Consider the following 27,911-nt stretch of genomic DNA (forward strand, 5'->3'; position numbering starts at 1 on the left):
GATCTGGACAAATAGATTAGTGGCTAAAACACTTTAGTTTTGAGATCCAGAAGAAAGGCATTATTTTTGAGGTGCTGAAGAAAGACATATTTTGCAGGCTATATCATTCTTATTTTTTGAGAATTTTTCGCAGGCCATATCAAAATGGACCTGTCTATCATCATCTGTTGAGAAGCTAGGTAAGGCCCATCTGGCTGGCCCAGAAGCCCACGGCGGAGCCCCGACAGCGCCGCAGGGACGCGCAGAGTTCCGGCTTTCCCCCGCCGCAGTTGAGATCGAGTTCGTGTTTGGCATTTGCTCGCTTAAACCCTCCCCCCTCCGCTACAAACCAAACGCAAACCCCACGGAACAATCCCCTTCTTCTCCCCTTCCTCCCTTTTCTTTCTTTCCCCCCAAGCCAGCCCGCCCACCGCCAGCCATGCTCCGCCTCGCCGCCGCGAGATCGCGGGCCCTCCTCCTGCCCCGGCCCGCCGCCGCCGCCCTCCCCTCCTCCTCCTCCTACTCCTCCTACGCCCGCGGCGCCCCCTCCCCCTCCTCCTACGCCTACCGCGCGGCCTCCTCCGCGGCCGCCGCGGAGGAGGCCGCGGCCGCTGCGGCCGGGGCGGCAACTGGCGCTGGCGCGGAAGCGGCCGCGGCGGCGGCGCCTCCCCCCGCGGCCCGCAAGGGGTGGGTCAGGGGCCTGCTCAAGTTCGGCGTCTTCACAACCCTCGTCGGAGCCATCGGCGGCGCCGGCTACGCCACCCACGGTGCGACCCCGCCGCCCTGATCTCTCTGCTCGGGCGCTTCCTCCCCGTTTGGGGTTCCGCGTTTGCTCCGCCTTCTCACTTTTGTTTGACCTTGCCTTGTTTGTTCCTTCCCGTTTGCTGCAGCCTACTCGCTGTCCGAGATTGACAAGAAGACCCTCGAGTTCAGGAAGGAGATGACCACCCCGATCCCCGTCGCGGAGGACGCTTCAGAATTAGAGGTAATAATTAACCAATGCCGCGCCATCTTCCCGTCATTGCCTTTGCTTCGTTGCTTGCTGGAGTAGTAATTTCGCTAGGGGCAATATATAGTGTACCTGATTGGCCTATTGGCAGCTCTGTTTATTGTAATAAGCTTGTAAGGGAGAGCCTCTCTAGCGATACAGAAACATGCAACATATTGTTAAACTATCACTATGTTCTGTCACAAGGTCCATGGTATCCAAAATCATCAATATACATGTATGTGATGCAGAAACAAATGGAGGTTGTGGAAATAAACTGCAGCTAGCAGCCTTGTTGTGTGTCAAACTATGTCTAACACTAGAGTGCCTGTGCTTTGTCTGTGCAGAAATTTCGGGCTAGGGCTTACGAAACAGCTATGAAAGGTACAGGCTATGGCAGCTTCCTTCTTTTATTATTGTTATATTATTATTATTATTATACTTGCCTTCCTTTTTTTCTACTACCTGAAATATTTTTTTCCTTTTGGACCGCAAGATTGCTATATTACAGTTTTTACTCTCTTGCTGTTTGTTTTCTACCTCCTCTCACTTCTTTCCTCACTTGATGCTTTTGTACACGTTCCAAACACTTGATTGAACAGTGATCTGACGACCATTATAGTAAGTACTCCCTCCATTCCAAAATATAGTGCGCCCGCGCTTTCTGAGGTCCAGCTTTGACCATAAATTTAACCAACGAGACCAACTGCGGCGGGAGAAAAAATTATATAATTGAAAACTTCTTTCGAATACGAATTCACTGATATAATTTTTGCTCCCGCCGCAATCGGTCTCGGTAGTTAAATTTACGGTCAAAGTTGAAGCACGTGGATAGAGGAAGCACTACATTATGGAATGGAGGGAGTAATAAATTAAAAGAATTCTCCTCAGTGAGTGCAATGAAGATTGGAATTGAATACAGTTATGCTGCTACTCCCTCTGTTCCACAATAGATGCTGTTCTAGCTTTCACATTTTCTTCCTAAATACATGTCATTCGAGGCAATTCTTGCCATCCTTTCCTTTGCATACCCCAAAAAATTATTATTCACAAGGTTCGCTACTATGACTAGAGTAGTACCCACCCATCCAGTAGTGATAAGTGAGGTAACTAAGGGGGCCTTGGTGGGATGGGGTTGTAAAATCTTAGAATGGCATGCTTGTGCAGCGGATGGTGTCTTCTGAATACATAAATATAGTCAAAATTATTCCTTGAGCTCCAGTATACCTTTTTGTTTGCCACCTTTTTAATACTTAATACTAGTCGTGTACGTTTTGGTACTGCAGTTCCTGTTGCAGCGATAGAGCTTTACCTGGAAATTAGGACCAGAATTGAAGATCATGTTGTGGTTAGTTACGAATTATAGTATTTCCATTTTTTATCTAACAGTTGTATTTCTAGTAAATGTTAATAATCACACCAAATATTTGTTTGACAGGGCTTTACTGAACCCGCATCAGACAAACTGCTACCAGATTTACATCCGGACGACCAGAATATCTTCACCCTAGTTGTTGATCTGACTGACACTCTTGTATGCAATGATTGGCAGGTAGAGTGAATGAAATATTTAGTCCTGTTTTGATTGTTGATTTTTTCCAGTACTATAACCCAATCTTAGGATTTGATGGGAATGAGTTACTATGATACATGGACTGATATTTACGTTATAAAAAAAAGACTTCCAAGTCCATGTGAGTGGCAATGTGCAGCTTGTTTTCCATGCTGTCAGATAATGTGCTAACAAGTGCAGCACAATATATAACTTAAATGAAACCATCTCTAACTGAAGGAAAACTAATTTTATTTTCATCTCTTATTTTCCTAAATATTTATGCACAACTTTATAAATAGGATTCATATCTCTTCATTTGATTGGACGAGACTAGTCCCTGTTGTGCTACAGTACGCGGGAACAGTAGGTCTTCCCATAATTTGCGCTAGGGGCTTGGTACACTCCCAAACGAAGCAGATATTTGTGCCTAGGCATGTAACATGCTCATGAGATTTTCCATTGCCACATCCAGTGCTCGTTTGCTTGGTTGTATCTAGGCATGTAACATGCTCATGAGATTCCATTGCCTTACGGTAACATAGCAGGATGAGGGTTGAACTCAACTCATCTTACCTATGTTGCTATTAGTTCCATTGCATGGGATAATTCATAAATTGTCTTTCATTTTTTATCCTCTTTTTATTTTCCTACTTGCGCAATTCAGGAATATCAATGTAATGTTTTCTCTCTATGTAAAGCGTGAGAGAGGTTGGAAGACATTCAAGAGACCAGGAGTTGAAGCTTTTCTGCAACATATGGCAAACATGTATGAAGTTGTTGTATATTCTGATCAACTGCAAATGGTAAGTTGTTTTTAACTTATCCTTCAGGTAGACTGTTATGTTAATACCCTAATGTCTACATGTTTCACTTGTAGTATGTGGACCCTGTAGTTGAAAGGTTGGACTCAACGGGTCAGATACGCAAATTATCAAGGCCTGCAACTAAGTACCAAGATGGTAAACATTATCGGGTATGAAGACTGCCTGGCTTTACTATTTGAGCAATAAGCACACTCCATAAAGAATAAAACATTGTCAGTAATAGTGAATATCATCCATTTTGCTGTTTTATACTAATAATCGCCTTTCAATCATTCACGGTATGTGCTCGTAAATAAGTATGTGAGCCTATACCCAAGGATGCATGTAAATCAATATGGACACTAATACAGTATTATAGTATTCTTTCTATTGTAAATTAAGATCGATGCTTGTATTGTTGGGAATTTCAAGAGAAGTGAACCATTCAATTGTGTATTTATCTGTTTATTTGTTTATTGGGTCAATTATCTGATATGTGAGCCATCACCAAGCCTTCCGTTTTGTTACTGTATGATATTTCTCCTTTTAATATTTTTTGTCATGCTTTACCAGGATTTGTCAAAGTTGAACAGAAATCCTGCGCAAGTTCTTTACGTCAGCGCACATGCTCTTGAATCTTGCCTGCAACCTGAAAATTGTGTTACAGTCAAACCCTGGAAACTTGAAACTGATGACACTGAGTTGCTGGATCTGATTCCATTTCTTGAGTGTAAGTTTACCAACACGTCTCCTGTATCCCTAAAAAAACATCTCGTGTATTACGGCATTACCATGTGGTTCTTGGTATCTTCGTTGTTGTCTTCTGAGTCTGTGACCTCAAAGTGCTAAGTGTTAATGATGCTAACTTTTATATTACAGATCTTGCCATAGCAAGGCCTTCTGATATTCGGGCAGTGCTTGCTTCCTATCAAGGTCATGACGTTGCTAAAGAGTTTCGCAAGCGTAGCAAAGAACTGGAGAGGTAAGCACATGGTTACATTCTACTACAGGATGCCTGTCATTTAGAATACTTTAGGTTTGCCGTCTTTACATTTACCAGTGAAACTCTCTTTGTGTGGCATTTGTTGTGGACTGTCATGGTTGCATTCTACTGCAGGATGCCTGTCATTTAGAATATTTTAGGTTTGCCGTCTTTACATTGACCAGTGAAACTCTCTTTGTGTGGCATTTGTTGTGGACTATCATGGTTACATTCTACTGCAGGATGCCTGTCATTTAGGTTTGCTGTCTTTACATTATTATGAACGTGATATATTGGTATAGATGTTCCGTTTCAAAAAAAAAAAAATTGGTATAGATGTCATCAGTGTAACTACACGAGTGGACCTCTCTTTTGTATGGCATTTGTTGTGGACTGTCATGGCGGTTGTGTATGTTGTTTAGTTGGTACGCCTTATGCACAAGTTGATCTGAATTTCGAAGTACAGATTTTTTTAGGTGTTGTGCCGGACTTGGCAATTATGTAGTAGAATCATGCTTCCTTGAGAACCACACCAATCCCAGTAGTGCAAAATTAGGACATTGACCTTGAGTGTATCAGATTTCAAGCTTAGAATGCGTGTCTGGATTTTTGAAAATCGGCTTATCTAGGATCAGCTATTTGTTTGTTACACAAACCTGCTATTATTATTATTTTTTGCTTCTGTGAATTGAATGGCCATTACTTCACCATCTTACAGGCACAAGCAACAGAAGCAACGTACGAGCATATGGCGGCGGTGATGGATCTGATCTTCTGGAAGGACAAAGCTCCAAATTGACCTACCTAATCCTAGCTGCGCTTGTTTTTTGTTGGAAGGAGAGCATACTGAGACTCCTATGCATTGCATTTCCAGTGAAATGGCTTGGTAGTTTTGGGCAGTTTAGGTTGCCAAACATTACGACTGATATCAGCACTCATCCCATCTTCTTATAACGATCTCCATTTCTTGGGCATCTCATTCCCATGTGAAGAATAGGCTATATGTATAGCACACGGTCTCTGTTAAGAGTTTGAGACCACGCCACCAAGTTTGCCTTATGCTTGGTTGTCAGAACATGCGTTGAGATGAGGCGGTTTTTCTTAATGGTCCGTGGTCATTGCATTCTCTGTCATTGTGCAGACATTATCGACTTGGTGAGAAATAATTTAACAGTGGTTTTGTGACTGTGAATCGTCTCATCTGCACCAAATTCTCTTATTTAGTGGCATTCTCGGGTTAAATTTTTCTTTAATCAGGGTACTCCCTCCCACTTCTTCCCCAAATCTTATGCGTTTCTAGCATAGAAGCAGTGGCGGAGGCAGGAACTCCAGAAAATCGAGGTTGGGGGTGGGGGGGCTTGATGAAAAAGGGGGAAAAATATTGCTCATTGTAATTATACATGGAAAAGCAAGATCATGGGGCGGGCCATGCCCCTGCTGGCCACCCCTTGGCTCAGCCGCTGCTTGGGAGCATATGCTTCTGCGCATCAAAAATGCTTTTTAAATGCCAACTCTTTTTTAAAAAAATGTTGGGTTCATGTCACACTCGAATGCTAAAAACTTAATCATTTTTTATGTGTCCAAAAAACAATTTTGAATGCCAAATGTTACGCTTCTTTTTTATCGACGAAGCACTGTTATCCCTTTTCCATTCAAAATTGTCAAGCACGCTTGTTACACTAACAAGAACATCTACACACGAAATCCACTTTTTAAAATTTTATTTACTAGTACATATTTTGAATTTACTGTTCATCCAAAAACATATATACCCTAGAGCCAAAATGGTCATGCCATTCTTTCTTTGTGGAAAGGCAATGTTTTTGTACACTCGATGATATCCATTGACGAAAGAATGGCATTCAAATGATGTTACACGCCTCGGTGACCAGACTGTTTTTCTCATAATCCTATCATTTGATTTTACACGCCTCCCTTGCATCCAACGTTTTTATTTGTAATTATAAGAACTTCGATAATCTGTGTCTTGCATGAATCTCTCTTATAAATTCTCCGTCTTATAAATTCCCAAATTCCCGAGGTTCTTAGGGTTGTTTTGACTTGCGGGGCGAAAGAAAGATACACGGAAAGGATTCCATCGTCATCCAACTTGAATCGTGTAGGCCTAATTGACTCGCAATAGAACCATATGATTTCTTTTTCAAGAGGCACAAGTAAATGAAGAAACCCTAATAAATCGAACCCAAAAGATGCCATTGGAAGGGAAAGAAAAGCATACAACACGCATATAAGTTTTTCAACAGTTAAAATTCTTATTCACAAAAAAAACTTTGATTTTTTTAATAAAGCAGGCCATCACAGAAAAAAAAATCGTCGCAAATTTTTGAAAAAGACATGGTACTTTTTTTTTCTGGTTTTAGAGCATGGCCCCTTTTCTCCGCAGAAAAAAGGCCTGGCCCACATCAAGGAGTCGACCGACCGGGCCACAGACAAACACAGGCTTGAAGCTCGCAGCACGGATAGCGCTCTCCGGACTCCGCCCAAATCGCCGCCGCACCGGCTCCGGCCGCTCCCCTGCTCCCGCGGGCGCCATGACGGCGAATCAGCCGGCGGGCGAGGCCCTCGCGACCCACATCTCCGGCATGTCCCGCCCCGAGATGTACGACCTCATGTCCCAGATGAAGGTGCGCCCCCCAATCCCCAAACCCTACGACCTCCCCCTCCCGGCGTCCTCACCCGTTTCGCCTCGTCCCGCAGGCCATGCTCGACCACGACCAGGAGAGGGTGCGCCGAATGCTCGTCGAGAACCCCGACGTCACCCGCGCGCTCTTCCGGGTGAGTCCTCTCGCGGCCTGCGCTGCTTGCTAGGGTTTGTGGGTTTCCCGGTACAGATTCCGTGTGTCTATGCAGGAAGGGGTAGGATAAAACCCCATGCCTGTCACAAATGGTAGTCTCTGAGCATCTGGTGTGAATTGCTGGCTACCCCGGTTAAACCTGGCTCATGTTTGCATAGGGAGTGGAAATCGAGGGCCATTTATGTTGTAAAAACATTATAGGTTGCTCTGTACATGATTTTGATGGAAAATCCAGTCATAAGAACATGCTGTATAGTCGTGTTAATGTTGATAGTGTCACCAGAGGGCGTTCACACCTGTTGTTTCTATATGGAAAGAAAATGGACGAAGAAGAAGAATGTGTGTCACACGCTTATGTTTTTCTAGCAAACTTGTATAAAAGACTAAAACCGAATCCACCACTTGTTCTAATACGCCTGTTTCCAATGGTTTGTTCAATTGTTATAAGCATTCGAATATGCATCATTAATGTTTTTGCTTTTGTTCTCATGGCAAACTTGCCTTGTTATCTTGCAGTCAATATAGGATTATTTGTTGTGGTATCTGCCTACATATGTGAACTTTCAAGTTTCAACTTGATTGTTTTGCTCACAGTGATGGAATCTGTTACATGCATTTGCGCTGGATGAATTTCTCATATAGTATTTTTTTTCTCCTTGCAGGCCCAAGTGGTTCTCGGAATGGTCAAAACACCTAAAGCTGTATGTAACATAAGTTCTTTGACGTTTAATATTTGGATTATTAATGTTGAAATTGAATCTTTTTTGTCATCAAATGCTTGTTGTTCCACAGGCACAATCTTCGGACATGCCCCAGCCAGCAGTTGCTCAGACAACTCCTCCTGCATCAGTTAAAGCTACAGTACAAGATCATGTTAACTTGCCCCAGCCTCCCGTGCCTACCAATCAACAGAATTTGAAACCTTCTGGCCAATTTCCATCGGGCACTTCTAATCTGACATCATCTTTGGACCTTCCACCCATGCCAGCAAATCCACCACAATCAAAAGGATACCCTATTCATCAGATGCATTCTGCATCAGCACCACAGTCATCTCAGTATCCAAATGCTACCATGCCTCCTCATGCTCCTCCACAGTATTCAAATGTTCCATCTCATATGCCAACAGTGAACAGTCAACCACAGCAACCATTGCAAAATCCTGGAATGTTTAACCAGCAATTACAGCCACCCCTGCCCCAGTTGCCCAGGCCACCTTCCATGCAGGCATATACACATCAGATGCATCAGCAAATACCCAATTCATATGGTCAGCACATGTTGCAACAACCAATGTTTCATGTAAGGTTCTATACTAAATTTATGTGGTCCTAATAACTAGATACTCGTCTGCAAACTAACCATGATATTTGGAATTTCTCAGCCAGGCGGGAATCCACAAAATTCTTTCTTTACAGGTCAACAACAGCAGCAATTACCCAACCAGCCACCACCATTGCCGAATCAGCCACCACCACAGCTATACCAGGTGTGATATCGATATGGTTAATTTGATTATGCTGTCTTGAAGTTGGCTTTTTCCTCGTGTAAAGAAAATTGCAAGTATATTCCTGAATGTTTCTGCCTTTCCGCACCATTTGCTATGCAAAATCAGTTTTAGGATGTAAATGAAATGATGGAGTATTGTTGATCTGCTATTATCTCAGGAGTTTTAGATCTCGAAGAACCATGCATGCAATGAGTAATTGTTAACTAACCTCTTGCTATCATAGGGTAGTAGTCCTGACTGCTGTTAAATTATCTGTATTAGATGACATATTATCAGCATTATGAAGTAGCGGGTGAACTGATTCTTATCATGTATAATCCAATAGACTAATATTTCACACATGTTGGCCTACATGACAGTTAGCATTGCCTTCTACATGTTTTACTTGGCTAGGTTCTACAGTTCTTTTCGTTGTTCTGATCTGATTGACACTTGACATTATAAAAAAAATCAGTGCACATGCAGTTCAAACATTACTATTTTTTCTTGCTGCTGTGCTCCAAATTCTTTGCCACTATGTCATTATTTATTCTCCCTTTCATTATTTGTAACTGCTCATAGGGTTCTTGCTCGGACAGTTGAACCAAATGCCAAATATAGCATGCTTAAAATGTTTTTGTTTTCTCAGCAAGGACCGCATATTCTAGTTATTCTTGTTAGGACATCACAAAAATTGAGGGCTCATATATAATATCTAATCCATGGACAGTTTTAAGCATCTCTTCAACATTTTTCGCGCATAAACTCCTCCGCAAGCTGGTCATTCCATGTTCTCTTGCAAAGATTGAATAGGAAACCCTTAACAAGCCAGCTTGAGGTTTAATTCATGTCTTGGGTTTTGTTGACTTATGGATCGCCAGATTATTGCTGACTTTTTGGACATCAAGCACAACCTGAAATTTAGTCTTAAGGACATCAAGCACAACCTAAAATTTGGTCTATGCAAACCACACATCACTTCTTAGATACTAGATTATTGTTGTTCGCCAGATTCTAACAGTCCCACCTTATCTGTGATGTGTCGATCATGGACTCAACAATCAACAGTTAACTCTTGTAATTTGTCTGTTTAACAGGCTAATTCACATGTGACCTCGCACTACAATTCCCAAAGTATGCAAGTCGATAGATCAGCTCCATGGGGGCGTGGCAACCAAGAAGCATCGTCGGCCGGATCCCATTTCCCTGGACAATTCCAAGGTCTACCTGGACAGATGACCCAAGGGATTGGCGGCATCCAGGCCCGCCCAGAAGCACCTGTAAGTGTCCCTGCAACTGCATTTTAGAACAAGTGGTCATGTGTGCTATGTTTTACCCCTTTTCCTAAAAATTGAACCACTCACGTGTTATTTATTTGAGCAGTTGACAGCCGACATGGAAAAGATGCTAGTACAGCAAGTCATGAGCATGTCGCCCGAGCAGATCAACGTGCTGCCCCCGGAGCAACGTCAGCAGGTGCTTCAGCTGCGAGACATGCTGCGTCAATGATGTACGCGACGAGCAGCTGCCCGAGCAGAAGAATGACAGTTCAATAGAGCCGCGCAGATCAGATCAAGTGCTCCATGCTCGACTTACGCTGTCACCGTGACATCTTCATTGTTCAAGCTGATTGACATCCCTGCTAGCCTGCCGCGTGCCTGGGAGTGTGGTTGTAGAATGAACGCTTAGCCCATTTCGTTATTTATAGGCAGCTCTTTGGATATATACATTTCAACTGATTGACAAATGTCGCGGCATGATGTGGTACTCTGCTGCTGCCGCCACAGTTTTATGCCGTGTTGTGATTGAATTCCGGTCCTTGTCTGATGACGGGTCTAGCTCTTGAGATGACTGGTTGATATAATATGAGAGTGGTGGTAAACGTTCTTGTTTGTACTCCTTTTTTCTTTCTTTCGGATCTTTCTTTTCTCAATTTTGTATTGTCTACGTGCTATGATGTAGAACGTCAGAAATTGTCTTACATTATGGGACAACGGGAATATTTTCTTTGAAACTTTTGGCATTCAGTTATCAGAACTACTACACTAGTCCAAGCATTAAAAGCTTTTCATGGTTGTTGCAAATTTGGGGCCCTATGTAACTATGTAAGGTTTGAAGGTTCCAAGAATGCAAGAGTATATAAGGTTTGAAGGTTCCAAGAACGCAAGAGTATGTATAGAAGAAAAGATAAATACCAAATGGACTGTACAACTACATGGGAATGTGTAATAAAAGTTCACAAATCAGGCGCATAAGGACATCTCACATCTCCAAAGCTGACCCTCAAATCTACCACAATCGACCGAGCTGTCCGAACACAATTTGTCATCCAACGCAGTCCTGCCAATGTGACCTACTATTTGTTTTCCCGCAAACTGGTGTACGACTCTGATACCCCTTGCCTACTTAAATCCTCCTTCTGGTTCGCTTTTCTTGCACTCTTCCCTGCTCTCCCTTGCTTTCATCCACACCTTCCTCGTCCGCGCCACCTTTGTACCTCTTCATTCGCCACCCAGCCATCCTCAGACATATGCAACCCCCACCCATGCGCCTGCCCGCCTTGGACTACGTTGCCGTCCACCTAGGATCCTTCTGCAACCAGGTACCCTCTGCTCCCTTGACGACACCGTCCATGGTGGACACCACGCTCGTCATGTGTTCGGTTAAATGTTATTGAGTTTTTTTTGTTGTTGAACTTCTTGTTGTTTTCTAGGGTAAACACGATGGTGGGGGACTCGGTGATTGAGAATGAGTTGTTGTGCGAGCCGTGCTTGGCCGTATCTGCGGACTTTGTAGGCATGAGGCAAGAGGGCTCGGCCTTTTGGCAAAACATGCATGCTTCATTTCATGAGCAAAAGAACTTCGCGCCCTACGACATGCACGCCATCCATGAACGCAATGCGAGTCGCTAACGCATTGGTGGTGCACCATCTCCAATGCCATATGAAGTTTTGCGGTGCAATTGCACAAGTGAAGACAATGTGGCCATCAAGCCCCTCGACCATGGAGATAGTAAGTTTTGCTTCTTGTTGCTTTGCATGTTGGTCAATTCATTGACTCACTCAATGTTGCAACTTGATAATCATCACGTTGTATAGTCTGGACGCAATATCATGTTGTACCAGAGGACCGAGGGCAGACCATTTTATGCTTTTACATTGTTGAGGAAGCTCAAGTGGAACTATGTGTGGGACAACATGTGCCGGTTCTGACTCTAGTATCATTGAATTTGGAATCAATGAATACGAAAAACTTGTTCAATATCTTGTTATCTCGGTTGTAATATTTACATTTGAACTATTGTTGTACCAGGGATATTTGCATGTTATTTATGGATGAATTGTGTTATTTTCTGTAACTATTTTGAGTGTCAGAGTTGGATGGCCGTCCCCGCATCAGTGTCCGCGAGCTGGTCCAGATCAGTCCGCGGACAAAATACAATGTCCATTTCAGGGGTCAACATTAGAGATGCCCTAACATAGTTTGTGTGAGGAAGGAGAAGAACACTATCATCCGATTGATCCGTTTCACTAATGATGAAGGAAACTCCATCTAAGATAAAATTCACATTCACACGTCAAATACAAGCTCCATCTGAGAGAGCCTTAGCTGAAAATATGTTCATCTGTAAACCACCAGAAGCTTCGGCTTCTCAGTGAGCCGGAAAAAGAATCCGTGCTGTTCATCAGCTTATAATGAACCGAACCACGAATGAATCTATGGTTGGATGGTTAGGAAGACGGCACTAACCTTTCCCGTCAGAGTTTAAGCCTCATACTCTACATTGGTGCTCGTATTTTCTTAGATTTATTCTAGGCCTTTCGACAATATGTATTCGGTTGGAGTAGGCGTTCCCGTTGACTACAATCAGCATGATGTGCCGGCTCAGTCTGTCAGTGATGCTCAACGGGATAAGATATCTGTGCGTTCATATGGACGAATGTACGCTCCCGTATGTTTTTTTTTGAGGGGGTGTTACCAAAACTTTATTCAACGGGAATTGATAGTGGCAAGTACATAAAAGCTGGGGGATTTAGAAGCCACAAATGGCGCCCCGAATCTAAGGTAACAGAAAACTTGGCTAAATCGTGAGCCTCCCATATATGTTCTCTCTTTTCATGCATGATGTGGACCTCTTCAAATTCAGTCATCATCTCTTTTATGTCTTGGATAATTGGGCTGCATCTACCCAGGTATGAGCTCTCTAGATTGTTGACCACTGTTAAGCAGTCTGTGGCTATATGAATATGATTCAAGTCTAAATCATGCGCCAAGCAAAGAGCTTCTCTGACAGCAATAGCTTCTAGAATCTCAGGTTGTGCCATGTCATGCATAATCAATGAAGACGCGCCTCCATAAACTCCGGACTGATCGCGACAGACCACTGCACAGGATCCCCTGTCTCCATGTCTTCCCACAGCAGCATCAACATTCATTTTCACACATCCGTTCAGAGGCGCTTTCCATGCTCCCTTCGCCTTACGAGGCCCAGGTTCTGAGGAGGTTGGCGCCCCCCCTTGCTGATGCCCCTTGGGAATCAAAGACAGATCATTCAGATAACTCTGCACAAAGCTAAATGTACTCAATGGCGACCGAAATTCCTGCTCGTGGATTGCTTTTCTTCGAGCCCACCAAATTGCCCATAGAGTAACTAGCACTATGACAACCTCATCTTCCTTCAGAGTATCCACTAGTTCCATTAGCCAAAACCGAGCATCATTTGATCTGATCCCAATCATATGTTCAACAAGCTCCTCGTCTACTAGACACCAAACACACTTGGCCATGTTGCAATCAATCAGAGCATGCCGCCAATTATCCTCAGCATTATTGCAGATTTGGCAAGCACTCGAGTCTGCCATATTCCTTCTATTTCTGACAGATTCAGTAGGGATTGAGTTACGCGCTAAACGCCATGCAAAATTTCTAACTTTGCTCGGGACTTTAATTCTCCATAACTTTTTCCAATGGTTCTGAGCTGTTAATGTATTGGATGCAGAAGGCCTACCATCCAGTCAGTCCTCCCGCCTCCGCTTTGTGTCAGAGAGCATACTGTAAGCAGACCGCACTGTAAACATCCCGCTGCGTTCATATGTACGCTCCCGTATGTGAGCGACTTTGATTGTACTACGTTTCACTTTTCGATGGAACCGCTCGACGTATTGATCGTTGTCAACAGGGAAAAAATGATGCTAGAAAAACAGGGGGGAAAACAGAATTGCCACATGCAAATCAATGGCGCACACGTTGTAGGTCGAAAATCACCACGTGCGGGTCTCAACCCATCAGGCATCAGCGTCAGCAAGCCAGCCAGCCATGCCACCGGTGCGATCTCCGCTCAGGGAAATAAATATTTGGGAGAGCGACGCCCGGATCAGCGTGTCTACTGCCGTTTCGTCTCGTTTCCAAGTCCGTCCGTCCCATCCCGTCGGCCTCCACCCTGTCCTGTGCCACTGGCCAATCAGCTCCGCCCCCTCATCCAAGAACAAAATCCTACGCGCCGGAGCCGTCCAAGAACCCGCATCCCATTCCCATCCCCCGCCCGTCGAGGTCACTGTACAGGAGGAGGAGAAGGAGCTGCGCGGTGTCGGGCCCATCCGATCCGGCCGCCGGCCGCGCCGGAACCAATCTGAGGAGCTCGCGATCGCGATCGCGGTCATGGAGGGAGGGATGGGGGGCGGAGGAGGCGGAGGCGGGCCGCAGGAGCTGTCGGCGGACAACGTGCGCGGGATAGTGCTCGCGCTCCTCTCCAGCGGCTTCATCGGCTCCAGCTTCATCATCAAGAAGAAGGGCCTCCGCCGCGCCGCCGTCTCCTCCGGCATCAGCGCCGGTCCGTCCGTCCCTCCCTCCCTCCCTCTCGACGCCGTCTCTTTCTTTCTTCAGAGTTTTTTCAGTCCTCTGAAAATGTCCTCTGTTTTTTCCCTTTTTTGCCTCCTGTGCAGGGGTGGGTGGGCACTCCTACCTGCTGGAGCCCCTGTGGTGGGTTGGCATGATCACCAGTAAGCTCCCTTTCTACAAGTCCTAGTGTACCAAACGTCCAAACCGAGCTCAATTCTTAGCTTGGTCAAACCAAATTATATCTTCTTCTCTTCTCAGTGATCGTGGGAGAGATCGCCAATTTCGTGGCCTACGCCTTCGCCCCCGCGGTGCTGGTTACTCCTCTGGGAGCACTGAGCATAATCGTCAGGTGTGCACCACAGACACCACAAGCCGTGGTTTTAATCTGCAATCCTGAGATTCATATGTGACGCTGAAGGTGTGTTTGTTCTGCTGCTGTTCTTCCTTGTCCAGTGCAGTGCTGGCCCATTTCATCCTGAACGAGAGGCTGCACGCGCTGGGGGTCCTCGGCTGCGTGATGTGCATCGCGGGGTCGATGGTGATCGTCATCCACGCGCCGCTGGAGCAGGAGATCACGTCGGTCAAGGAGATATGGCACATGGCAACGCAACCATGTGAGAGTTGTTAACTTGTTATCATGGGTGCCATGTTTTAGGAAGTGCGATCTAAAATGTATTGTTTTCTTCATGCTCCTCTGCAGCTTTCTTGCTATATGTTGCTTCGGTTATAGTCCTGGTCTCTGTGCTGGTGTTCCATTTCTCTCCTCTATGGGGGCAGTCGAACGTGTTGATCTACACCGCCATTTGCTCTTTGATGGGTTCTCTTTCGGTAATGTAGCTCGCTTTTAACACCAGTTTCTGATGTATAACAGTTTATATGCGATCACCGAGTTTTTATTTTAACCTTCGTGTCGAAGGTTCTGACCCGTTCTCCTTACGCAGGTTATGAGTGTTAAAGCTCTTGGTACATCCTTAAAGTTGACTTTTGAGGGGACGAATCAGTTAGCATATCCTGAGACGTGGTTCTTTATGCTTGTCGTGGCTATTTGTGTGCTGACACAGATGAATTACCTCAACAAGGTTTGTTTGAGTGCACTATGTATATTCAGTAATCAATTAATTATAATTTGTATCCTTATGCTAAATGCCATGAAGCAACAGCTTTTCGAAGATTGATTCATTAGTACCCCCTCCAGTTCTTTACAACTTGCTTTGGACATCGAAAGTGTCTCCAAAAGTCAATTTCGACCACTAACTTTTATTGCAGTATATTAATACAACCCGACATTATTATGATATACTATTATTATGCTAGTACCTTGCAAAACAAATCTACTCATATTATTTTCATGCCCCATCAACATATTTTAGAAGATCGTCGGCAGTCAAAGTTTCAGAACTCTGTTGTATGTTCAAAGCAACATGTTTTGCAGAACTGGGAATATGAACATCAAATTTGAATGCTTGAACTATCCCTGAAGCAATAGAGATAACCGCACTATATTTTAACTTCTTTCATGATAAGTTCAAAGTGTTGTTGCTCTTCAGCTCAAGTTATGCCAATATATTTGTTCATTAGGATAATGACTAGGGAGTGTCATACTGTATTCAAATAATTGCTCCGTATGTTCATTTTGTCATTCTTCTCAGCAACCATAGATATCAAAAGAGAAGAATCGGAGGATTATGATAATTGCTTAGGGGTATATTGTTTGTGCATGTAGGAACCTACTTAAACATGTTTTTCTTAAGAATTCTGTACCAGCCTTAATTTCTAATTTCATATCTGTATTATATTGTTATGGCCTCTTCTGTAACCATGTTCATTTGCAAGTTCTACCGTATTGGCAGCCTCCAGTGTAGTAATTGTTACTTGTTTGCAGGCACTTGATACATTTAACACGGCAGTTGTATCACCAATTTATTATGTGATGTTTACATCATTGACAATACTCGCAAGCATCATAATGTTTAAGGTAAAATTTTGTTATGTTCTGCCGTTCATCCCACAAAAGGTGTGAATTGTTTATTAGGTAATTATTGGCACCACTTGGAGACACTTGTTGCCATTGTATCTCGTCCACACCTGAAATATAGTATCCTAAGCTACTGGGACTACAGCTTAGCATAAGTTTTGGCTTACTCCGTAGCTCTATCCTGCAACAGTTTAGTAATGCCGAGAGCAACCTTCAACACAATGTCATGCTCTGCTAAGCACCACTATGTTGGCATATTAAATTTTGTGAAAAAAAGCATATGAGCCGAACTTCTTACTGTATCATAATGATAAAATGCAGGATTGGTCTGGTCAGAGCCTTGGAAGCATTACTTCTGAAATATGTGGCCTGATTGTCGTGTTGTCTGGTACCATTTTGTTGCATGTCACCAAGGATTACGAAAGGATCCCTCAATCGAGAAGTATGTAACCCTGACTGAACTTCCACCCTTTCCAGTCATATATTCAGATTTGCTTTGATCCATGATCATGACTCTATTGTTTCGTTGTGAAGTAGGCCTTTACGCACCGTTGTCTCCTACGTCGGCAACAAGATTGAATGGAGAACTACTGAGGCACGTTGAGGAGGATGTGAGGAGAACCGATGACGAAGAGAAAGTCTTGAGACGGCAGGAGATGTACTAGGCATTGGAGGGTGGCAGCGATGGATGACGGAGCAGCTGTGATCAACACATTGCCGGCCACTCCATTGTGTTGTGTTGCCTTGTACATAATTTGATATTGCAGAAGCTGGGAGATACGGTATCCGGGAGACGGCGGAGTTTCACCAGATAGGATCTGTGCACAGATTGTTGCCAAGTTTTCTTTTCCTCATCGGCAACTTTTGGTTTTTTTTTTTTGAGTTTTGTCCACGGCATTTTTCCTCCTCTTCTTCTTGTACTGTTTGAGTTTGTTGACTTGTTTGGAGCGATCAGGCAGAGCTTTCATGTATCTGAACTGTGAATCTTGTACATCCTGTTAGCGCCGTTCTTGTAGAATTCCGATTTTCGGCTTTTGTTTCACCGTCACCCTTGTTTGAGGATAACCAATAATTTGTCCAAGAAAAAGATTTATGATCAGTTTGGAACATGGATCTTTTTTTACAGTCTCGTTTGAGACTTTGCAAGATGGAATTATGTTTCCTGATTTCTGTGGGATGTGGGTTATCAAAAGGGGCGTGCTACGCGTAAAAAGATCCGCCGCCTCGCGAGCCGTCCAATTCGTTGATGGAGCTGTCCGTATTGTTCTTTTTTTATTTTCACAATAAGACTTTTGTTGCGGAATTTTATATTTCTGCAACAAAAATATTTGTGACAAAACATTCTCTCTAATTTTTGCAACAAGGTCCTTGTTGCAAAATCCCCTCGTCTCTAATTTTCTGGAACAAAAGTCATGTTGCACAACCTCCTCTTTTTCTTTTCTATATTTTTTGCAACAAAACCCATATTGCAAAACCTCCTCTTTTTAATTTTCTGCAATAAGACCTGTGTTGCACAACCTCTTTTCTCTATTTTTTTACAACAAGACCATTGTTGTTGTGAAGGCATCTCCACCGCATCTAATATTCTGCAACAAGGCCCATGTTGTAAAAATTGCTACAACATCTTCGGCCGCTCGCGCACTTGTGCAATCGTCGCTCACTTCATTTGGTTCTGCAACAACTCCGTTGTTGCGAAAAGAAGACGAGAGAAGCGTGTGTGGTCCAGTATGTTGGATATGTATGTGGCTTTCAACATTTATTCAACATGGTAATTATTTATTTAACTCAATGTGGAATTACTTGTATTATTAATGTTTGTGATGGGGAATAACTGATGCGGAATTTCACTCGAGGAAGTAATACTCGAGGTGCCGAGGACGACTGTGATGGAATACAGTAAAGGAATTAATAGGGATCAACTCTACTGTAATTTATATGTACGTACGTATTTTTTCCGGGACATCACATGGTGGAAGAGCTGGGTTTGTTTTGCAGGATCGGCTCTGCAGGCTGTTGACCCACATGATTAAGATTGAAAGTTGATCTCGCATTTACAATCTAATCATGGCACATGACTCACACATGTGTTCTAGGGACTACTATATTTAGACTCGGAAAACTGGCATGTTTTATCGTGGTTGGTAACATTGCACAGGAGTCATACGGATCTTTCCGGAAACAGGTGAATAATAAAACATCTGGAAGTGGAGTCTATAAATAGGTCCCTACCCTCTAGCCTCAATGTGCATTGTGAGCGGCACCACAGATAAGGTAGAGGAATTAAAGGGTAGACCGTATAATCCACAATTTCCAACATTGGTATCTTGAGCAGGTTCGATCGCGGTTGCCCTAACCGGAATCGCCGCCATACGATCCATTCCGCTGCCAACTCTGCCTCTACCGCTGGTTGCTACTAATCGGATGTTGACTCCGCTGATCTCATTGATTTTGATGCGAAATCTCGCATGGCCTTTTTCCCCGATGGCATCGATCTGCCGTCGCCGTGGTCTCATGCGCGCACCGCATGGCAGCTTCGCATGCAACTGATGCGCGTGGAATCAAGAAGGAAACAAGATTCGGCTACATGTTGTGCTAATCTCATCTATTACGGGTGGCCGAAGCAGTTGATGCGCGTGGAATCAAGGTTGGATTTTTTTTAATGCACATGAAGCCTAGGGTTCCGTGCACCTGTATTTTAATCTTTTTGTGAAAGTAAAACGAGAGAGAGGAGCAAATGATAATCCATCAGTCTTTATTGATGATAGAAGTGGGTTATCTATACCCAGGCGGAAGTACACATGGTGTTTGGCGGTCAAGTAAACACATAGTTACTTGAGAGCCAAGGAATTACATAGTTGCCTTGAGAGCCAAAGAAGTACATGGTTACTTGAGAACCAAGCAACCTATCTAACAATTAACTTAATCTTAATTAGCTTAATCAATAAGCAACTATTATATTCTTAACACTCCCCCTTGTACAACGCCTCTTCTTTGGTACATCCATCATCTTGACAAATTCTTTGAACAATCTTGAATGTCTCCTCCAAAAACCCTGTGGGGAAAATATGAGGAGAATAGTGCAGATATGTTGCTAAAACTCTTTTAAACCCAGTAGGAAAAATAATAAGGAGAAAACGATGCAACATATAATGATTATTGTCTCTTGATAACTCAGATGAGAAAAACCTTTGAGGAAGGTGAAAAATCATCGATGAGTTTAGAGAACAATTAATATATCTTGAGTACTTTCTTTAAAAACCCCGATAGGGAAAATAGAAAGTATGGCGTATAATCTTTGATAAGATATTGCCTCATTAAAACCCATTATGAGAAACTTTGATAGAAAACTCATAAGGGAAATAAGTGTGATATGATATGCCATTGAAAACTCCTTTAAAACCCATTGGGAAAAAATATAAGGAGAAAATGTATGACATATACAGGCACTTGTGTTTATAGTGTCTTGTTAAAAACCTTTATGAGAAACCATTAGGGAAAACTCATGAAGGGAAAAAGAGTACAATATATGCAATCTTAGGATTGTTAATAGGTTATAGATTTTGGGAAATTACTCCCCCTGAACTTTGCAAACATGGAGAATGTGTAATACAAATTCCATTTATATGATCATAACATTATGAATAATCTGTAGGGTTTTCAAAGTATGTTGTTTTCATATAGTTTACTCACTTTCTATAATTCGTGAGGATAAGTAATTTTCGAGCAATGTACTTTACGATATAGCTCTTCATATAACCTGTAATCTTTGAGTAACACAAGTGGTAGCGTCTTGATAAATCAAGTTATGTGATTCTGATGAATCTGAACCATATGATTTGAGTGTGGTTAATCATTCTGCTAAACTATGCATATTTTGCAATGCTTTTAGATAAAGCAATTATGTCAGAATGATAACTGGAAATAGCCATTAAAACCCATTTAGATGACTTCCATATGAAGGCTATTCCCGCAAATTCAGTTATTGATATGGCATTGTTGGGATCAAAGAAAAAGCCAATATCATTATATTATATCATGGTCATATCTTGTATTTCCTGATGGAAATATCCAAGACTTATTGTGAGCTTGAGATATAAGCTAATATTTCTTATATGGACCATATACCTTTTGTTGGTATGATATATCCATATTGAACTTCTCATATATGTTTTGGATATATGTAGACTGATATGTATTCTTGAGAGAATGCTCAAGTTGTAAACTTAAGCTAAATTTGGTTTAACCCGTCTTGTGATAATTTTGTGCATGTTTAGGTCTTGTATAGACAGGTCGTCAATATACATTGAGGTGATGAAAGGAAATTAAATTTTGGATTCCTTTATTAAACATGTAAATAATCATCATTATTCGAGTAATCCTTTTGAAGAAGGAACTCATTTAGTCGGTAGTACCATATGATTTCCGACTATTTCAAGTCATAGAGTGACTTATGAAGTATTACACAAAACTTGTTGCGATTTACTTTTGGATTCGGAAGTATAAGACCTTCACGGACTTCAATAGAGATTTCCGAAATGAGTGACTCATATGAGTATGTAGTCATTGCATCCATTAACTGCATGGATAATATTATATTTTTATTGCCAATGATATTTAGTATCGAAACATAATTCCACTCATACCAAGAGGGTATGTTGCATCATAATCGATGTCGGGTCTCTGCGTGAACCCTTTTGCTACAAGGCTCGCTTTCTCACCACCTCATTGACTTTGTTTATTAATGAGAAGTTTTTAATACTCCATACGGAAGATACTTATGAGGAGTAGGTATTACTGCAGTAAATACCACTCGTTTGCATAGCGAGTGCTATTCTTCATTACTTGCTTCCTTTTATGTGAACCAATATGAATGCAAGAGTCACTCTACCATGGATTTTGGTTCAGGGCCCAAAAGGTTTTAGCAATATTGAGAAGAAATATATGTCGACAAATGTAGTCTTTAGTTTATATGATTCTGATGGAATCATTGAAGTTTGTGGATAAAATATTTGTTCCATTTTAACTCCTTGTGATTTCCTTCAACAAATGGAGTCAAGGTGTTTCGATGTCCCGGCACCAAAACATGTGTGCACATTTATGTCGGGCTTTGGATTATGAGCATCCAGTGAGGTGTCTTTCAACTTGATGTTGAATTACATTTACTGGTTGAGGATTCGATTTCCTCTGTTTCCGCGGAAGTATATGAGAAGTTATATCTCGTCTTATCAGATTTTCTCCCCCTATTGCTCTCATTTGGGGAGAAGAGTAGTTTATCAGGTACCTCCACTCTTTCCGATACTTTAATGCAGGAATTTAGAATTTAGTGACACCTTGTCATCAGTAAACGTATGTGGCAGATTTGCAATGTGTTGCAAATATATGATTCTCTAAACTTTCTAGTTCAGATCCTTTGAGTATGTGGATATAAGGATTGAATGTCAATAACATTTCTAATTTATTTCTCGGCATTCTTTGTGGTACTTATCTCCCCCTAATGCCGGAAAATATCCTTATTGCTGATGCAATCAGCATACGGGCTATGAATAATTTTGATTGACGGATAAATTGATATTCCTCACATAGATCCCTAATTTTCTGTGAGTGCCCATTGATGTACGCTGGAGTGGTGATATCGGTATGTAACCGAATTATCGCAGATGGGAAATACTTTGTTGATTTCCACATAGTTACTACAAGGGGGAAGTAGTATGATATGTAGTTGGTATGATTTAGATCATACTTACGGTGTGTAAGGCCGTATGTGTCCAGCAACAGGCTGGTAAATTTACAATTCTTTAAAAGTGGTCATGTAATTCATTTACTACCTTTGACAAGAAATTTAGTTAAACCATTCTGGGTATGTACATAGGGTACTAAATACAATCAAAAAATTCTCGTGAAATAAGTTCAATGACATTGTCCATTCAAATGGTTTTATCCTTTGTTCGGGACAATTTGCTCTTACTTTGATAAGTTAAGCAATTTATCGGGTAAGATCATGGTTGTGTGTGATAACACACACTTAAAACATTTTATGAGTGTGTATATGAGTACCATGAAGTGTCTAAATTACCCTAGATAATGGTTCAACATTCCACATATATCTTTTGAATGTGTTCAAGAAAGAATAATTGGCTCATTTAGAATTTTAAGGTGAGAGTTCCTTAAAACAGATTTCCCCTATGGCACATGTGGTGCACATATAATTTGATGATATGGGGAATATTTTGCAACTTGTTAAGTTGTGACCAACAGAATTGTCAAATAATTTTCTAATCATCTCCAAACCAGGATGGCTAAGGCTATCAAGCATAATATTTAATTCATTAATACTTAGAAAATCATTGTGTACGCAACAATATTGAGTACGAATTGAAACATACATACAAATTTATCGAATATTGTATCCAATGGATATGATATTGGACATTTTACTACATGCAGTAGTACAAGTATATGCTAATAATATGTTGGGATAATTAGGAGATTACCCGAGGTCTCCGATATTCTTGAGTGCAAATGAGTTTATCCTCCATTTTTTGCACTAGATTGTGGTCCTCCTTTTGATGAAGATTCTGAGAACAATCCTTTACCAGAATCTGGTTGTTATTTGCAAATTTTCAAATTTATCCCATTGAACTTATTGGCCTTTTAATAACTTTGTGGTGTGGTTCGACCATATGTTTGAGGGTTTGGTAATCATAGGTACAATAGTTATATAACCACACATTTGACAAACTTGAGAGTTGTCTTTGTGATAGTTTGAAAACGATATATTCCCTATTAAGAGGTAATTTTGTCTTTGGTTGTCTATTATCCTCCACTTTACTTCGTATTCCTCATGGTTCTAGTTTGTGACCATTGTCTTGCATAGTATTCTCAGTACCAGCAAATATTTCAAATAATGGTATATCACCTGTTGGGTGAATCCGATGATTTTAAGAAATTCTATGTTTCTTCATCATGTAAAATTGTAGTACCATCATAAGAGGACATAAAGTGTATTAAGGCATCTCGACTAGATCTGCATATGGAAATATCTGATCACAGGATTTCAACTTGAAGTTGATTAAGTGACAGAATTGTGAGCAGTGGTAGACAAATGGGTGATCATCTATTGTGTGCTCATAGTAACATTTTTCTCTAAAGGAAAATATTTGAGATGAATAAATATTCATCCATTATGTACTTAGTTTGATAACTATGTGATGTTTGTGATATATAAAATGCATATGTACATATTTGGCTAGAATAGCCATGTCATTTTTCCAACGTGGGGTTATGGTGGCAACAATGCCACATGTGGAATGACTGATGTCATGAATCATCTTAAAATAAATACTCCCACCTAATCATGAATTTGTTGCATTTGGAAATGTCAAGCATGCGTTACATGAAAATACTCATGCATTTATTTTATTTAATATCTATGTATAAAATGATTTGTTTGAGAACAATCATATGGCCAAGCTGATCCTTGGTGAACCTGGGTGTATCCTTCAATACAACACATGTGATGAAATCATTGCTAATGTTTTGGACTTCACTCTTGAGAAAATATGTGACTTCGGAGTCACTGCCAAAACACACAAACTTTTCATGTTTATCATTGGTTAGTCACTATGACAGTATAACCACAATAAGATGTGGACCTTGCAACAGTGTTGAGACACTTATTTGTTGCTATAAATTATGGTATCCATCTTGATTAATGGGCGACACTACTATTAGAAATAGTGACATATCATAGGCTCAACTGTCATGTATTTAACCAATGTAATAGAAGGTAATTATCGGGGTATGCATATATTTGCGTAATTCTCTAAGACTTATTCAAGCAGAATGAGGCTTGGATAACTGATATTTGGTAGATAATACATGCAATATCTAATGATCATACATGAATTTACTATGATAGTAAATCATTTTAGTGAACAACAACAATTGCTTCAGAAGAGCAAATCTTGGAATAGCTGATGCTTTTTAACCATATGTGATGCTTTTTAACCATATGTGCAGACCTCAATTTATATAGGAGAACACTTTGAAGATAATCACCAATATGACCAATATGGTGTAGATCTCACAGTAATAGAAAACATAATCTGACTTTTGTCAATAGATGCTCATATCTCTATTACCTTATGCTATGCTATATTTAAGAAAATCACTTTGAAGGTAGTCATATGTCAGGATGACATGATGCAGACTTCACAATAGCAGTGGATAATCTGCAAAAGTTCACAGTAGATGCCACCAATACCTTGTGATTCTCGAATAAATTTTGGGTAGTTACATTAATATATTTGGAAGAGCACATTGAAGGTAGTCATCTTGCTAAAATGACAAGACGTAGACCTCACAGTATTGATGAATAATCTGCAAATTGTGCAGTAGATGTCATCATTATCTTGTGATTCACAAATAAACTTTGAGCTTGTCATATTAAGTATGACAATTTATAATTCTTATTAGAATTTCATTCAAATTTGCAAGAAAATTGATTTCTATTGCAAAATCGTAGTTGTTGTCACAAATCGCATGTAATGCTAGGGGTAAAAACATAGATGATGTCTTAAATTCCGTAGAAATAAGATCTTTGATATAAGCAAAATATTCTGTTTGCAATAGTATTACTGAGGTAATACATGTAAATACAAAATTATACACATTCATGTAATATGTGAAGAAATGTGAGCTTCAAAAGGTATCTTTACATGGTGCAAATTGATGTATGATTATTTTTTATGTCATTTGGATAGGACCTATGGTCTAGTCTGAACGTGTGTTGAAAAAACCGAGACTTAAAAAGTGAATAATAGTAACCTGAAGTTTAAAATCCTGAAAATAGTAAGCTTGAGGGCCGTATCATAATTTACAGGGACTTATACGTAGTCAAGATAAAGTCTGAGGACTTAATCAAACAATAGCAAAGAGGATAAGAATCCCCAATTCTCCTGTGCGGCTAGGGATTCACCCAGCCGTCGCCGCCGATTGCAGAACGACGGCACACCGCCTATGGCGAGCCGGACATCGACGGCCTCCGCGACCGCGCCTGGAGGCATCGCCGACCGGAGGGTGCCGCCTTGCCGGTAGAAGCTCTTCGCGCCGCAGCCTGGTACAGGAGAGGAACCGCGTCATGGCTGGTCGCTCCGCGGGAGCCGCCCATCACGCGTGGAAGCGCATCCATGTCGAGGCCGAAGGCCATGGCTGCTTGGACCGCCGCACTATATGAACAAGCGCGCAGTTCCGCGTCCAAAGTAATTTAGAGGTATGAACATGACGAACTAAAGAAATACCATGTGGGTGCTTCCGTTTCTTGGTTTGGATTTTCAATCCATCGATCGTGGGTGCCAATTCTCATGTTCCTTCTTTCTATTTGTTCGTCTTTTCCTCTGCCGATGTCTCGCCGAGCGCCATCGAGGGCCACGCCTTGAGTTCGAGGTCGCGAGGATGCGAGTCGACGCTGCGCGTACAGGCGCAAACGGCAGACGCGAGCGCCACCGCGACTGATGTCGCCATCCGCGTTGGGGTTTGCTGCTTCACCGCAAAAACGCCGGATAGCGCCGGTGCAGCCCACGATCGAGAGTTGCGCGATGCCCTAGATGCGCGAGCGCCGCTGCGCTGCCCGTCTTTTCCTGTCGTTGGCCTAATCGCTCTCGGTTAGGGCAAAGTGCTGATAACGTGTGAAAGTAAAACGAGAGAGAGGAGCAAATGATAATCCATTAGTCTTTATTGATGATAGAAGTGGGCTATTTGTACCCAGGCGGAAGTACACATGGTGTTTGGCGGTCAAGTAAACACATAGTTACTTGAGAGCCAAGGAATTACATAGTTGCCTTGAGAGCCAAGGAAGTACATGGTTACTTGAGAACCAAGCAACCTATCTAATAATTAACTTAATCTTAATTAGCTTAATCAATAAGCAACTATTCTATTCTTAACACTTCTATGGCGCACGCCGTGCAGGACAGGCAACACACGTTGCTAGTCACGGAATTACTGCCTTGCCCGTCATCGCCGTCTACTTCAGCGCCTTGTTGATTCGTCCACTGTTGTGCGTCGGATCTAGGCATGTTATTCTACCTCCCACGTGCAATTAAGCACGGAATTGCTGGAGCTTTCTCAGCAGGCTACACTTGATCTGAAAGGCAAGATAAATTAATCAAGGATGCGTCTAGTCGGCGCGTGAGCGCAAGGGAGGTCATCCGAGCGGCCGGCTAAGAAGGAAATTACATGTCCACTCGTTAATCCACTCGTTAATAAAAGGGAAAGTGGTCAAATCCCGTGCATAAAGGACTGCTAATCAAGCATCCTCCCCGTGCATGCATTCTGCATTAAATGCAATCTCATTGTTGTCTTACTGTGTATTAAATTCAGATTTCCAAATTTTTAAAAGACCATATCTTTCAAACCGCGCGTCGGAATTAAGATCCATCTTCACCGTTGAATTCTTTACGATGAGATCTTCGAAACTAGATCCCGCATGGATATGCTTCGACGAAATTTTTTTTGTGCAATTTTGTCCCCGTTTTGTGCAACTGACTAGCCATCGATGTGCAACTACCTGATAGGGGTGTGCAACTTTTCTCATACACGGTAGACGTGCAATTTTCCTCTATGGTACATCCACCTCCAAACTGCCTCCTTCCAGTGAGATGTGCAACTTCATTTGTTGCCCAGGCCATGCAGTTTTCACTGGTGGTACCACCCCATACTACTCTCTAACAGTGAAATGTGCAATTTCGTCTGCTGCCCCGGTGCCCTGGCCAACTGCCTGGTAGTCGCCGCGCCTGTGCAGCCCCCACAACCGCGTTTGAGGGACTATCCTATAAGAATGTCACAACTCCACGCCACGCATGTGTGACTATGCACATAAGAGTGTGCAACTCCGTGGTCGGACGTGGGCACCTTCCACATCAATTCATGTCCAACTATGCAGACAAGATTGTGCAACTGTGTGGCCATGCCTGTGCGATTATGCCGGCGAGAGTGTGCAACTCCGTGGCCGGGCATGAGCACCTCCCACAAAAACTCATGTGCGACTATGCGGACGAGATTTTGCAACTCCATGGCCATGTATGTGCGACTGTGCCGATGAGAGTGTGCAACTCCGCGGCCATGCGTGAGCACCTCCCACGATAATTCATGTGTGACTATGTGGACGAGATTGTACAACTATGTGTTCATACATGTGCGACTGCGTCGACGAGAGTGTGCAACTCCACGACCATGCGTGAGCACCTCCCACGAAAAATTATGTGCGACTATGCGAACGAGATTGTGCAACTCTGTGGCCCTGCATGTGCGACTATATCGACGAGAGTGTGCAACTCCGCGGTCGGGCGTGAGCACCTTCCCCGGCAATTCATGTGCGGCTATCAGGACGAGATTGTTCAACTCTATGGCCATGCATGTGCGACTATGCGATGAGAGTGTGCAACTCCGCGGTCAGGCATAAGCACCTCCCACAATAACTCATGTGC

The 27,911-nt window shown here is 42.3% G+C and overlaps 3 protein-coding genes across 4 annotated transcripts; all 3 read left to right on the top strand.

Annotated features, from left to right (window-relative positions):
- The first annotated feature begins 358 nt into the window (after window positions 1–358).
- LOC119286792 (mitochondrial import inner membrane translocase subunit TIM50-like) lies at window positions 359–5,435 on the top strand. The gene is made up of 10 exons (XM_037566242.1): window positions 359–746; window positions 870–964; window positions 1,315–1,351; window positions 2,254–2,315; window positions 2,406–2,519; window positions 3,221–3,325; window positions 3,400–3,495; window positions 3,899–4,055; window positions 4,205–4,307; window positions 5,026–5,435. Exons 1-10 carry the CDS (start codon window positions 419–421, stop codon window positions 5,066–5,068), a joined length of 1,140 nt encoding a protein of 379 aa, XP_037422139.1. The 5' UTR covers window positions 359–418; the 3' UTR covers window positions 5,069–5,435.
- A 1,310-nt stretch (window positions 5,436–6,745) lies between these two features.
- Window positions 6,746–10,458, top strand: LOC119286799 (basic salivary proline-rich protein 1-like). The gene is made up of 7 exons (XM_037566254.1): window positions 6,746–6,952; window positions 7,026–7,103; window positions 7,786–7,824; window positions 7,916–8,425; window positions 8,508–8,612; window positions 9,710–9,892; window positions 9,996–10,458. The coding sequence occupies exons 1-7, from the start codon at window positions 6,860–6,862 to the stop codon at window positions 10,119–10,121; spliced, it is 1,134 nt and encodes a 377-aa protein (XP_037422151.1). The 5' UTR covers window positions 6,746–6,859; the 3' UTR covers window positions 10,122–10,458.
- A 3,546-nt stretch (window positions 10,459–14,004) lies between these two features.
- LOC119286805 (probable magnesium transporter NIPA6) lies at window positions 14,005–17,524 on the top strand. Of its 2 annotated transcripts, none has more exons than XM_037566267.1 (9): window positions 14,005–14,442; window positions 14,555–14,611; window positions 14,709–14,799; window positions 14,904–15,064; window positions 15,151–15,278; window positions 15,392–15,529; window positions 16,333–16,425; window positions 16,747–16,867; window positions 16,960–17,524. In XM_037566267.1, exons 1-9 carry the CDS (start codon window positions 14,271–14,273, stop codon window positions 17,088–17,090), a joined length of 1,092 nt encoding a protein of 363 aa, XP_037422164.1. In that variant the 5' UTR covers window positions 14,005–14,270; the 3' UTR covers window positions 17,091–17,524. The 2 variants fall into 2 exon arrangements, with proteins under 2 accessions (XP_037422164.1, XP_037422172.1); XM_037566275.1 differs by having other exon boundaries at window positions 16,963–17,524.
- The last annotated feature ends 10,387 nt before the right edge of the window (window positions 17,525–27,911 follow it).

This window comes from Triticum dicoccoides, chromosome 1A (genome assembly GCF_002162155.2).
Source record: "Triticum dicoccoides isolate Atlit2015 ecotype Zavitan chromosome 1A, WEW_v2.0, whole genome shotgun sequence".
Classification (NCBI taxonomy): domain Eukaryota; kingdom Viridiplantae; phylum Streptophyta; class Magnoliopsida; order Poales; family Poaceae; genus Triticum; species Triticum dicoccoides.